Below are 14797 nucleotides of genomic sequence, written 5' to 3'. Positions count from 1 at the left end.
TCAGAGCCTTATATATTGACTTTCATCTCATCAAATCCCCTGCTTCCAATCTTTTACTGTCCACTTTACATACTTTTTTGCAAACTAGAGCGGACGCTTCTTATGATTATATTGAAGTCGAGGCTTCTTTACCTTTTTTCGGGAGACTATTCCTGGCTTGTGTAACATGCGTTGCACAGTGCTTGCATTAATGTCTGTGAACTCACTATTACAAAGAACACGAGTCACCTCCATTTTCATGTATGTTGCACCAGAACTGATAGACCTTGTGATAAGCCGACTTGTTGACACCAATATTTTGCCTGGACGTCCACCTCTTGGCTTTTGTATGTATGGATGGACTTCATTTCATATTCTTCCAACTCTCATGGAACGCACATGATGCAGTTTGGCAATTCATTTTCTTGGCCAAGAGACTACTATTTATCAGCTGGAGGATGCGGTTTCTCTTTTCTTGAGAAATCCTCTTCATGGTTGCTCCTCGATTCGAACCAGTGACCTTTCCCTTGAGAATCAACCTAATAAAACATCGAGCTATTAGTGAATGTGAGAGAACAGGTTGGAATTTGTAGTACACAGGAAGAAAAAAAACCCCAAAAACTCCAGGAGCAAAAGAGTAACAATGCAGTAACAGGACAAGAATCTGCATAACTAACCATATGCTAAATAGTTGCAAGTCAACGTTATGTATGAGATAGCCAAGATGTTTGTGTATAAAATGAAGGTAGTCTCATGCTCAAAGTTGTAGTGGATAGTGAGATATGGTGCCTGAAAGTCAAAAGTTCAAAACTTTGTTATTCTTTTGCTTTTCACCTTGTGATATATACAGTAGAATCTCATTCTTTATGTGATGTATATACAGCAGTCTCGTCTTCTATGTGATCTATGTATACAGCAGTATCATCTCTCCTATGTGATGTATATACAAGAGTCTCATATCTACTTTGTTATCCATCTATCAATATATGTATATACACACACAGACACAGCAGTCTCCTGTCTCTTATGTGTTAGGTATACATATCCCCTATGTGAGGTGTATATATAGCAGTTTCAGTGTATCATTCCAACACTTTGGTATTGGTGTGTTTATTTTCTTTATGTCTACAAGCCAATAGGCAAAAAAAATTAATAGTTGACAATTTTTATTAACCCCAGGGCGAATTTCCGTTTTTCGTGGGTTTTTTTGCTCCCCTTTTTCTGAGAGTCGTAACTTTATTTTTCCGTCAATCTTGCTATATGAGGGCTTGTTCTTTGCGGGACGAGTTGTACTTTGAAATGAAACCATAAGTTTTACCATATAGTGCACTGGAAAACAGCAAAAAAATTCCAAGTGCGGAAAAATTGTACAAAAAAAAAAGTGCAACTGCACGATTTTTTGAGAGGTATTTTATTGACAGTATTCACTATACAGTAAAAGTGATGTGTCCGTATGATGCCTCAGGTTAATTCGAGTTTGCAGACACCAAACATGTATATGTTTACTTTTATCTAAGGGGTTAAAAAAACTTTGAATTTGTTCAAAAAAAGTGGTGCACTTTTTGTGCCATTTTTAGCGACCTGTAGTGTTCTCATTTTTCGGGATGAGGGGCTTAGTGACGGCTTATTTTTATCATCTCGGGCTAACGTTTTTAATGGTAGCATTTTTGCGCATATGCTCAGTTTTGATTCTCCTCTTATTGCATTTTGCGGCACATTTGAGACGCCCAAAAAACATAATTTTGAATTTTTATTGTTGTTGCGTAGTTTACCGATCAGATTAATTTATTTTATATGTTCATAGATTGGGCATTTTGTGAACGCGACGATACTAAATATGTTTTTTTTTTAACACTTTCATTTTCAATAGGCGGTGATTTCAAATTAAGGTTTTTTTTTTGTTTTTTTTTTTAAAAATGAAACATTTTTCACTTTTTTTATTTTTTTACTCTCCTTAGGGGGCAGCAAGGATAAGCAGTGATTGCTGATTCATTTCTGTTGCTGATCAGAGCAGCATCGCTCTGATCAGGAGAAATGCTGCATTCTTGTTACAGCTGCTGCTCTGCTGGCTTTAACAGGAACTACGTCATGATAGCAATAGGAGACATCAAATGATCCTGTGGTACCATGGTAGCCATCGGCTCTCTGTGAACTCGTCACGGGGTTCCGATGGAGGTGAGGAAAGGTGCATTCCCCGCTGCCACATTTTGACAGAGCAATTTAAGGGGTTAACCGGTGCGGGTGGATCGCGGATCCGCCTGCACTGCACACATCTCTGCTGTTCAAATCAGCAGACATGTGTGGGGATCATTATCAGCTCACCGCAGCAGCTGGTGATTATCACGCCTTCATGATTTAGGACGTACTATAACATCCTAGGTCGTGAAGGGGTTAAAGGAGTAATCTCAAGTTTGGAGGTTATCCCAGATAGGGGATAACTTTATGATTGCTCAGGGTCTGACCACTGGAAACCCCAACGATACTGAGAACCTGGGAAATGTGACTTATAGAAGTGATTGATCATGTGCACATCCATTCCATTCACATTTGGGATTAGTGGGGACCTAGCAGTCAAACCACAAGCTATCGGGTAGTTATCCCATGGATAGGCTATAACTTCCAACCTTTAAACAACTCCTTTAAAAGGAGGTTATTTTATATTTTCTCTTTAAAAAGTAAGAGAAAAGAGAACAACATAAAACTAGTCACAGAGTTATGTAGCCTTCTTTTCTGTTACTTTTATAAAGAATATAAAAACATTAACATTATATTACTTAGATATGTACATTTTCTATATTAATGATCAGAAACATTGGACCTGCTTGAGGATTTTGAAAGATTCTCCGAATACGCCATTGCATAATTAGGATTATTATAGGAGGATTTTTTTGCTTACCTGTGATGACAGATATCATGAAAATTATGCACAGACCTTTTTTCTTTTAGCTCCTTTCGCTGGTGCTTATGTATTTATTGTGCAGCCCAGTACTGCTCTATTTCTTCAAATAAATGAAAATGCCAAAAGGAAGGACACCCATGACCTAGACAATGTTGTAGCCACTAGCAATGCCTCTAGATCAACATTGAAATAATGATTGCGTAAAATACCTGATCCATTTTGTTAACTACCACGGCTAACTGAGTCACTCCCAGAGATCGGACCAGCAGCGCATGTTCACGTGTCTGTCCACCAGCTTCAAAGCCAGCTTCAAACTCCCCGCGACTGGCATCTACAACCAAAACGGCCACATCAGCCTAAAAGAAAGGAGGACAATCTATATACAGATATGTACCATGTACAGTTACAATCTACTATACAAACGTGTAGACACGAAATCTATGGATTCATTATGTGTCTATATAACAATGAGAAGTAACTAATTTCACATCTTAAAAAAAAGCATATTGTTAAGTCTTACATTAGTTATGCAATATAATGTTATATATCTGTTAGGGCTCAACCATCTATAGTATAGTTTCAATTATAAAATCTTTGCTCCTTTCAGACTAGCAATGCCAATAGAAGGCTGGAAGCATCTAATGCAAAGTACCTATTATAATTAATAGAAGTGTTACAGGAGAAGTTGTGTTTTTCTAGGTGGCGGAAAACCGGAAGCATACCAACTAACTTATCCTGTGATAAGAGGTGGAGGGACGTGGGAACCTCCAGCTGTGTCTGCAACTAACCTGAGTGATGTCAGAGCTGATCGTGCAGTTCATTCATTCTCTGCCTGAAGCTCACAGCGGGTGGTCATGTTCTATAGCGCTCGCTGTGGGCGTCAGATGTAGCATAGCTGGAATCATTGTGGGACCTTTTGTGGATTAAATCTGACCTGCAGGGGTGTTTTTGGGGTTCATAATAAAAGTGGGGTTTTATATTTTATTTCAAATAAAGGATTTTTCGGTGTTTAGATTTATTTACTTTCACTTACAGCTTAGTAATGAAGGGGGTCTCAGACACCTCCCATTACTAATCTAGGGCTTAGTGGCAGCTGTGAACTGACATTAACCCCTCATTACCCAGATTGCCACCGCACCATGGCAATTGGGAGGAGCCAGGTAAAGTTCCAGGACTGTCGAATCTAATGGATGCACCAATGCTGGGCAGCTGCTGTTTCAGGCTGAGGGGGGGAGGGGAAATAAGCATAGGTCTCCCTGCCCTGAGAATACCAGCCCCCAGCTATCGAGCTTTATCATGGCTGGGTATCAAAATTAGGGGGGTGAACCGTACGCTGTTTTTTAAAATTATTTAAATATTTAAAAAAAAAAAGCATGTGGTTCCTCTTATTTTGATACACAGCCAAGATTAGCCTAAGGCTGGGGGCTGCAGCCTCTAGCCGTAGGCGTTATCTGTGCTGGGTATGATATGAGGGGACCCTAAAGCGAATATTTTATTTATTTTTGTATCATGATAGATGCACATAGCATCTGTGATTGGAAGCTGTCAGCTGACATGCTGTCACATCAATCAGGGTGGGGGCACGTCTGACTGCAACCAATCACAGATGCCGGTGGTCGGAAAAGCAGTGCATATGCAATGTAGATAATGAGCGGCCTGGAATCAGTTACAGCTGCGCCGGAGCCTCGGTAAGTACAGCCCGCTTGCTCGTATCCCCCTATCCCTTCTACCACCACATTTAATCGCCGGATTCTAGTTTCCATAGACTTATATGGGGACCAGCATTCGGCCAGATATCCAGGATCAATCCCTAGCCGGAAGCGGGTGGTTTCTTTTTAAGCCAGTTAGACCTGCTGGTCCCGGTTATCTGCAAGCCCGCCCATCACTACTAGTGAGCTAGCTCAAGACCTTCACAACCTTTTTGTTGCAAAACATACTGATGGCATTGGTTACAGAAGAATTTCTAAACTACTGAAGGTTCCATCCAATAACAGACAGAGCCGCCAGTACTCAGTCCCTCCCTTGGTCTAATGTAAACTCCCAGCCACTGCTCAGAGGTCTGGCTGTAGCAGTGATATCACGTCAAGTGCATACATCACCACTGTAGCCAATCACTGAGTTCAATGTCTCTGCCAAAGTAGAAGCACCAGCAGTTAAGCTCAATGATGGTCTGCAGTGGTGATACACACGGTCAATGTAAAGTCACTAGAGCCTGTATGGATTCGATGGGTTGTAACTGACATATGGTAAGAAATTCATGTCAATAGCACCTGGAGAAATATATTTACTTCAATAACTGGTGACTCTGCAATACTTATTTCACCTGCTATATACTGGAAAGGCATTTACCTAGTGTTTGACAAATACTTTCTTCAATTGAAGAATGAATGACTGGTATTTAATGGCCTTTGTGAAGTTAACAAAATGGTGTCCTCGGACATCTGCACAGGACTGAGTGCACAAAACATAGATCATCTTACTTGTGCAGCTCCGGTAATCATGTTTGGGATAAAATCTTTGTGCCCAGGAGCATCCATAAGTGTAATAACTTTAGTCCTTGTTTCAAATTTCGTCATGCCTACATCCATCGTTACTCCTCTGCCAAGACAAAGAAAAAAAGTGAAAATTAAAAGTGAATAGCAGATACCAATTAAAACAAAATAATTCTTATCTGGGCAACCTCTTAACATATGATCTACTAAGGTGTATGGAAGTCATACAGTAGGTCTCTAATTCAGAGTACATAGGTGTTAAAAAGAAGACCCCTGTGTCTACTTATTACCTTCATAGGAATGGTTGAATATAATAATCTAAGTTACTTAAACTTTTAGTCTAAAGTGCATGGGGGCCTTATTGATGAGTAAAAAGAGAATTTTGTTTACTTACCGTAAATTCTTTTTCTTATAGTTCCGTAATGGGAGACCCAGAACATAGCTTCTGCCTCCGGAGGACACACAAAGTACTACACTAAAAAGTGTAGCTCCTCCCTCCTAGCATATACACCCCCTGGATAACCAAATATAGCCAGTTTAGTGCAAAAGCTGAAGGAGGACAGCCACCCACAAGTAGAGATAAAGTAAAAAACCGGAACAACCGGAGCCTCTGTCTACAACAGCCGGTGATAACACACGGAACAAGAAAACTGCCAACAGGCAACAGGGAGGGTGCTGGGTCTCCCATTACGGAACTATAAGAAAAAGAATTTACGGTAAGTAAACAAAATTCTTTTTCTTCATCGTTCCTTATGGGAGACCCAGACCATGGGACGTCTCAAAGCAGTCCATGGGTGGGAATAAACAGAAAACTGAGAAGTAGGCGAAACCTAACTTCACAAATGGGCGACAGCCGCCTGAAGGATGCGTCTGCCCAAGCTCGCATCTGCCGAAGCATGAGCATGCACTTGGTAGTGCTTCAAAAAGGTATGCAGACTAGACCAAGTGGCAGCCTGACAGACCTGCTGAGCCGTAGCCTGGTGCCGGAAAACCCAAGAGGCACCGACAGCTCTGGTCGAGTGTGCCTTGATCCCCGGCGGGGGAGGCACCTGAGAACACTGGTAGGCATCGGAAATGGCCGACCTAATCCAACGAGCTAGGGTCGGCTTAGAAGCCGAGATGCCCTTGCGCCGACCTGAGGTCAGTACAAAAAGAGAGGTGCACCGCCTAAGAGCAGCGGTGCGAGACACATAGATCCGGAGCGCCCGCACCAGATCCAGAGTATGCAACGCTTTTTCAAAGCGATGAACAGGAGCCGGACAAAAGGAAGGCAGGGAAATATCCTGGTTAAGGTGGAAAGGAGATACCACCTTAGGAAGAAAGTCCGGAGTTGGACGGAGAACCACCTTGTCCTGATGAAAAAACAAAAAAGGTTACTCCGAAGAGAGAGCAGCCAAATCAGAGACTCTCCTGAGGGAGGTTATGGCCACTAGAAAGACCACTTTTTGTGAAAGACGAGACAAAGAAACCTCCCTAAGTGGCTCAAAAGGGTGTTTCTGCAAGGCCGTGAGGACCATATTAAGGTCCCAGGGATCCAAAGGCCGCCGGTAAGGCGGAATGATGTGAGATGCGCCCTGCATGAAGGTGCGCACCTGAGCCAGTCGGGCGATACGTCGTTGGAACAATACTGACAGAGCCGAGACCTGACCCTTGAGGGAAGGGAGGGACAGTCCTAGCTGCAGACCGGACTGTAAAAAGGACAGAAGGGTCGGCAGGGAAAAAGGCCAAGGAGCATGGCCGGAAGAGCGACACCAGGACAGGAAGATTCTCCAGGTCCTGTGATATATCTTGGCCGAGGAAGACTTCCGAGCCCGAGTCATAGTGGAGATGACTTCAGGAGGGATACCAGAAGTCGTCAGGATCCAGGACTCAAGAGCCACGCCGTCAATCTGAGAGCCGCAGAATTCTGGCGGAAAAACGGACCTTGTGAGAGAAGGTCTGGACGGTCCGGAAGATGCCACGGCACCTCTACGGACAGGTGGAGCAGGTCTGGATACCAAGCTCGCCTGGGCCAGTCTGGAGCAATGAGGATGACCCGACGGCCCTCCATTCTGATCTTGCGCAGGACTCTGGGCAAGAGAGCTAGAGGAAGAAAAACGTAAGACAGACGAAACTGGGACCAATCCTGAACCAGCGCGTCCGCTGCAAAGGCCTGAGGATTGTGGGAGCGAGCCACGTAAACCGGAACCTTGTTGTTGTGCCGGGATGCCATTAGATCCACTTCCGGAGTGCCCCACTTGCGACAGATTGTCCGAAACACTGCCGGATGCAGAGCCCACTCGCCGCTGTCCACGGTCTGACGGTTGAGATAATCTGCCTCCCAGTTTTCCACGCCTGGGATGTGGACTGCGGATATGGTGGACTTGGAGTCCTCCGTCCACTGAAGGATGCGTTGAACCTCCAACATTGCTAGGCGGCTGCGTGTCCCGCCCTGGTGATTGATGTAGGCAACTGCTGTCACGTTGTCTGACTGGACTTGAATGTGCTTGCCCGCCAACAGATGGTGAAAGGCTAAGAGAGCTAGAAGCACAGCTCTGATTTCCAGCACATTGATCGAGAGGGCTGATTCGGACTGAGTCCAAGTGCCCTGCGCTCTGTGGTGGAGATATACTGCTCCCCAGCCGATTAGACTGGCATCCGTGGTGAGGATCATCCAGGACGGGGCCAGGAAGGAACGTCCCTGAGACAGAGAGAGGGGCCGAAGCCACCACTGAAGGGAGCCCCTGGTCTGTGGCGACAGAGCCACTAACCTGTGCAAGGAGTAAGTCCGCTTGTCCCAACAGCGGAGAATGTCCAGCTGCAGGGGACGCAGATGGAACTGGGCAAAGGGAACCGCTTCCATTGACGCCACCATCTGACCCAGCACCTGCATTAGGTGCCTGATGGAGTGACGGCGAGACCTCAGTAAAGAGCGCACCGCCAGATGGAGGGACTGCTGTTTGACTAAGGGCAGCTTTACAAGTGCCGGCAAAGTCTCGAACTGCATCCCTAGGTACGTGAGACTCTGGGTCGGAGTCAGAGTGGACTTGGGTAGATTGACAAGCCACCCGAACTGGACTAGAGTGGCGAGAGTGAGCGAGACACTCCGCTGACAGTCTGCACTGGATGAAGCCTTGACTAGAAGGTCGTCCAGGTAAGGAATCACTGCCAACCTCTGGAGGTGCAGAACCGCAACCACTGCTGCCATGACCTTGGTGAATACTCGAGGGGCCGTGGCTAACCCGAAGGGGAGAGCCACGAATTGGAAATGTTCCTCTCCGATTGCAAAACGTAGCCAACGCTGGTGTGAAACTGCAATTGGCACATGCAGATAGGCATCTCTGATGTCGATGGATGCTAGGAAATCTCCTTGGGTCATTGAGGCAATGACTGATCGCAGAGACTCCATGCGAAAATGCTTGTTGAGAAGCTTGAGATCCAGGATGGGCCGGAAGGAACCGTCCTTTTTGGGGACTAGGAAGAGGTTTGAGTAGAAACCTCTGAACCGTTCCCGGGCGGGAACCGGTACAATTACTCCATTGGCCTGCAAGGATGCCACGGCCTGCGAGAAGGCGGCGGCCTTGGAGCAGGGGGGAGTGGACAGAAAAAAATCTGTTTGGCGGGCTGGAAGAGAATTCTATCCTGTAGCCGTGGGAGATGATATCCCGCACCCACTGATCGGAGACGTGTTGAAACCACACGTCGCCAAAGTGGGAGAGCCTGCCACCGACCAAGGACGTTGCTGGCGCGGCCAGATAGTCAAGAGGAGGCTGCCTTAGTGGCAGCAGCTCCTGCGGACTTCTGAGGACGCGGCTTTGTGCGCCAGCTGGATTTTCGGTCCTTGGCTGAGTTAGTGGACGAGGCTGAGGGCTTAGAGGATGACCAGTTAGAGGAACGAAAGGAACGAAACCTCGACTGGTTCCTGCCCTGGACAGGTTTCCTGGTTTTAGTTTGTGGCAAGGAAGTACTCTTCCCGCCAGTAGCTTCCTTAATGATTTCATCCAGTTGTTCGCCGAACAGCCGGGACCCAGCAAATGGGAGCCCAGCAAGGTACTTCTTGGAAGAAACGTCTGCTTTCCACTCTCGCAGCCACAAGATCCTGCGTATAGCGAGGGAATTAGCCAAAGCCACCGCCGTGCAGTGAGAAGCCTCCAGAATGGCAGACATGGCATAGGATGAAAAGGCTGAAGCCTGGGAAGTTAAGGCAACCATTTCGGGCATAGAGTCCCTGGTGAGGGAATGCATCTCCTCCAGAAAGGCAGAGATGGCTTTAAGAGCCCATACTGCTGCAAAAGACAGGGAGAACGAGGCCCCTGCCGCTTCATATACAGATTTGGCCAGAAGGTCAACCTGGCGGTCAGTGGAATCCTTAAGTGAGGTGCCATCAGCCACAGATACAACTGTCCGGGCTGAGATTCTAGACACCGGAGGGTCTACCTTCGGTGAATGAGCCCACTCCTTGACCACCTCTGGTGGAAAGGGAAAACGGTCATCAGAACTACGCTTTGGGAAGCGTTTGTCAGGACAGGCCCTGGGCTTGGCCACAGTGTCCTGAAAACTGGAGTGGTTAAAGAACACACTCCTTGCTCTCTTAGGTGATGTAAACTGGTGCTTTTCTACCAGAGAGGGTTGTTCCTCCGATAACTGGTGGATTGAGGTCCAGTACAGAATTAATGGACGCAATCAAATCACTAACATCTGCATCACCTTCGGTCAGATCAATGGGGCACATGGAGGTAGCGTCCGAGCCCACAGTAAAGGCATCCTCCTCGTCCTGTGATTCAGCTCGTGAATCAGAGCCGCGGGACGAGGAAGGAGAGGAGCCCCTGCGTCTCCGTTTAGGAGGACGGGGTCTGAGCTCTGTAAGCCCTGCTGAGCGAGCCGTAGCAGCAGAGGCGCCCTGAGAAGGGGGCTGATGCATGCTCAGCAGAGTCCGGGACAACTGTCCCATGGAGTCGGCAAAGGACTGGGAGATAGACTTAGAGAAGGATTCTACCCAAGCCGGGGGTTCAGCCACCGGAGCCGAAGCAGCCAGAGGGACCACTGGGAGTGAGACTCCAGGCTGAGGCACCACCATGTTAGAGCAGGCATCACAATGTGGATATGTGCTCGGTTCATGCAGAACGAGCTTACATGCAGTGCATATTGAGTACAGCCTTGCACCTTGTGTGAGACATGCTGCTGAAGTGGGGGTTCTGAGTAGAATGGCCCCAGAGAGTATATAACTAGGTCCACAACCGGAGGTTGTGGCTTACCCGACCGTTTGTGTGCCCTCCAGATCCCACAGACCGGACCCCAGAGAGATGCTGCAGGCAGCTCCAATCTGTGTGAGAACGCTGATAAAATGGCGCCGGAGCGAGGAGAGGGGGCGGGGCCTATCTCAAAGAGCGGGATCCGGAGGGCAAAGGAGGTATACAGGGGAGGGAATCTTTCCTCAGAGAGGAGTGTCCCTTCCCTGTGCTGAACAGCCACTGGGCGGAGCCGCACTGTCCCTCTGCATGATTGGCATGCAGGGGCAGTGAAAACGAAAGTAGGCCTCAAACGAAGCCAGGGCCTAAATTTAACAATGCGGCCGGCGCGCAGGCACCATCAGCGCGGTTCTCCGGTGAAAACCAGAGAACCGGCCGGAAAGTCAGCATAGTTACACAGCACACTCTCCCCAACAATAAAGTACAAGGGACCCCCTGATAACCACGTCTCAGATACTTAGCTTGTGAGACGCAGGGCCAGGTCCCTGAGGGACGAGTGCTCCGTCCGGCAGGATCCAAAAGGGGCTGCGGATGGAGACCGGTCTCCTGCAAGGCAGTGAGAACCGTGCTGGCTCCCACTTCAAGCCAGAGCCCGAGGGGATGGTGAAGGAGCGCGGCATGAAGGGCTCCAGCCCTGAAATCAACCTTAACAACACCACCGACACAGTGGGGTGAGAAGGGACATGCCGGGAGTCCAGGCTTGGACCCGCTTTTCTTCAAACTCTTTTCAAAAATCAAAAACAGATGAGGATGCATGTGTGGATGTGTGCCTCCTGAACACAAAGCATTGAACTGGCTATATTTGGTTATCCAAGGGGTGTATATGCTAGGAGGGAGGAGCTACACTTTTTAGTGTAGTACTTTGTGTGTCCTCCGGAGGCAGAAGCTATGGTCTGGGTCTCCCATAAGGAACGATGAAGAAACAAGGTCTAAAGCTTAAATTTTATGTCTTAGGCTATGTGTCCACGCTGCGGATTTTGCGCGGATTTTGCCGCGGATTTGCCGCGGATTTTCCGAAAATCTGCAGCAGCGGCACTTCCAAGCCATTTCAATGGCATTTTGGAAATGCTGTGTCCATGCTGCGGATTTTTCCGCGGCGGATTTGCCGCGGATTTTGATCCGGAAAAATCTGCAGCATGTCAATTATTGTTGCGGATTTTGGTGCAGATTTTGGGTATAGAATGGGGAAAAAAAAAATCAGCATCAAAATCTGCGGCAAATTCCCGGTAATCCGCGGCAAATCCGCGGCAAAAATAAGGTGCGGATTTGCCGCGAAAGTCGCGGATTTTCATGCAGAAAAATCCACAGGTACATTCTACCGTGGACACATAGCCTTATAGTTCTACATTTCATTTTTAAAAACAGTTTACTTTACGGTCACAGCTTTAGTGTAATAAAAACTAGCAGAGAAGCAATGCTGACATTGAGCAAGGTAATGAATAACCCGGATGACTCCAGAAACCTTTATACACGTCACACAACATGTACAGGGCACAATACCTTTGCCTTTCTTCTCCCGTCTCATCTAGCACCCACGCATATGCAAAAGAAGCTTTTCCCGCTTTCTTGGACTCTTGTTCATATTTGTGCATAGTTCTTTTGTTCACGTGTCCCAAGAGATATAATAAGTGGCCCATGAGAGTGCTTTTACCAGCATCGACATGACCTGAATTGAGAGAGATTGTAAGAACACAGCATGTATACTCACCAATACCTAGTAAATTGCAGCCATTCAACCCTGTTTACCATGAGCATGAAGTCAGCTTTTCCAGCTTTTTATTCCTTACTTAAACCATTGAACAGTATACAATAATAACACACCTGAGGTATGCACCTATGCCAGAATGTGCTATCTGAATTATTGCATATTTTGGCAGGCAGGTCTTGGAACTGTAAATCTAATTACATCTTTATATCTTCTATCTGTTGAAATTTTAATAATTAGCATTTTCATTCAGATGTAAAAGAGGCGTTACATGATCTGGGTGTGACAAAGTGGCCAAGAAGGTGTAAGAATAATATTAGCAAACAGGGCTGTGGAGTCGGAGTCAGTGTTGGTATAAAATGGACTGACTCCTAAAATATATAATAAATTGGGTACAGCATATCAATGCAATATGTGATGAAAACATTTTCATAAGAATTGGGAAGTTGTGAAATGTCCTATAAATGTCTGTTCTATTCCTGATCCATGAATCTAGGCTTTTAGTTGAGATGAATCTGTGCTGCACTACAGCTACATGATTTAATTAGTGAAGCTCCTCCTCTACAGATAAGGGTAAAAACAAAGAAGGACTGCAATCATCTCAAAACTGCTAGAGACTCCAGAGTGAACAGGAAAGTAGGATTAAGACAAGTTCTTCTTAAAGCAAGTCTAAAGTTTCAATAAATAGCAAAATGAACCTTCAGAATTAGGATGATCTTGTTGAAGCTGCTTCACATCACTCTTCTATTCAAGACATGTGCTGTGTTGTGCACACACTGCAGCTGGCAATAAAATTGACTGCAAGCAGGACATGCCTGGAACTCTGATTAGCAAAGTGAGAAAATTGGTTATTGCTGTCAGAACCCAAAATCGATTCCATCTTCAAGAGACGTGCTGGAAAAGGGGCAATTGTCAATCAAGTCATTCTGTAGGGCAGCACTTATTTAATGACTGAGTGATTGCTTGAGCAGAATCCCTTTTCTTGTAGACGTGGCCAACCCTCAGGAAACACAAAATGAAGGTCAATGGACACAGGTGGCTGAATTGAAGAAATTGCTTCATCACCCATTTACAGGGACTAAAAAATTACAAGCTAAGGATTTAACTACCAGCATTTTCATAAAGGAGTGGAAGAACTTGCGGTTTTGCATGTCCCAAAGAGGAGGTTTAATCGCAGATGGCATTGCCGCTTCAATGAAATGGAGAGACACTGTTATTAGAAAATAAAATGCTTCTGGCAGCTGTGTATGCGGACCAAAGTCATCGTATATTGCTGGATGATCAACAGCTTACTAAAGGAAAAGAAGATCTGACAGAGGTAGTGTATTGCCCAGGGATAAGGGGTACTCCGATCCGGGCCAAGGGGTCACTTCTGTAGGTATCACAGTGGCGTGACCCGGTCTGTGATCCAGGCTCCACAACCAAAAAGGGGGATTATGTACAGGGGAATTTGTAAGTCTATGATCCGTGATGCCAACTGTGGTGTGCAGTGAGGTAATGGAGCACCGCCGCTGCCTGTCGAAGGATCCCGGGGATGGGCAGCAAGGTGGTGATGTCCCAGGACCCCGGTGTAATGGATTGGGGAGTGACAGGTGCAGTCCACAGCTTGGACCGGGTTGTGCAGGAGTACTCACAGTATAAGGCAATAACTGACACAAGTCCAAGAATTAACCAAGTTGCTGGTAACTGGTGCCCACGGATGCTGTGAGGACGGTTCCCACACCCGTGTGTGTAATTCAGTTGTTTTTCTCCTGCCTGATGTCTGTGTCTGCTCTGTGCCCAGGTCCGGACAGGGTCCCGACAGTCAGCACCGGCGGGCCACTACCCTGCCCCGGTCCACTTTGGTTCCCCACAAGCAGCTGGCCTATTCCTGAGGCGCTTGCTGCCACTCTTCCTAGCTCTACAATGGAGCTCCTTCCACACTTATCTCCTCCTGCAGACTGACTACAGCTCAAACTCTGCTCTGCCCTTCCTAAGCTCCTCTCTCCCCCTCCCGTTTTCCTGGCGAGGGGGTGAGTAGGGCCAGATTGGCTGGTGTGGATCTGTGTGGGAAACTCCCCAAGGAGAGTGAGATCTGCACCAAAAAGATGGATGCAGACCTCTGTGACACCCTGGTTTTGCCAGGGCGGCACAGTAGCAGTTATGATAATTGGCTACAGGACTGCCAAGAGCAAGCGGACTTGGATCCTGCCAGTGCTACTGCTGCCGGTATCTTTATCCTCATCAGATGAGGAGTTCAATTTTGAAAAGTATTTGGACGACATGGAGCAGGCAAAGCGTTGTGGCAGTGAAAAAGATTCCACTCCCATAGTAAAGAGAGTGACCATATTTTAGTAAAATTCTTCACTTGCTCTCAAAGAAGTAGAAGAGTTCAACCATTCATCAAAACTGACTGTGCATGAGGCAATTCCTTTATACTCTGTAATTGTCTTAGATGTTGCCCATGTGGTCCCCACTCTGCCACCAACTCAAGTTAGTGTAGAGAGCTTGTCCT

The 14797-nt window shown here is 46.6% G+C and overlaps 1 protein-coding gene across 1 annotated transcript in view; it reads right to left on the bottom strand.

The window, feature by feature from the left end:
- HBS1L (HBS1 like translational GTPase) overlaps positions 1-14797 on the bottom strand; it is a 188769-nt gene that overhangs the window by 45743 nt on the left and 128229 nt on the right. Inside the window, exons 7-9 of the mRNA XM_075339858.1 lie at positions 12099-12264; positions 5359-5476; positions 3088-3234 (exon numbers count right to left, since the gene is read on the bottom strand). Of these exons, the coding sequence (XP_075195973.1) occupies positions 3088-3234; positions 5359-5476; positions 12099-12264 (431 nt within the window). The remainder of the gene's footprint in view (positions 1-3087; positions 3235-5358; positions 5477-12098; positions 12265-14797) is intronic.

The sequence above is a fragment of the Anomaloglossus baeobatrachus genome, chromosome 3, assembly GCF_048569485.1.
Source record: "Anomaloglossus baeobatrachus isolate aAnoBae1 chromosome 3, aAnoBae1.hap1, whole genome shotgun sequence".
In the NCBI taxonomy this organism is placed as follows: domain Eukaryota; kingdom Metazoa; phylum Chordata; class Amphibia; order Anura; family Aromobatidae; genus Anomaloglossus; species Anomaloglossus baeobatrachus.
This window is presented reverse-complemented; position numbering and strand designations above follow the sequence as displayed.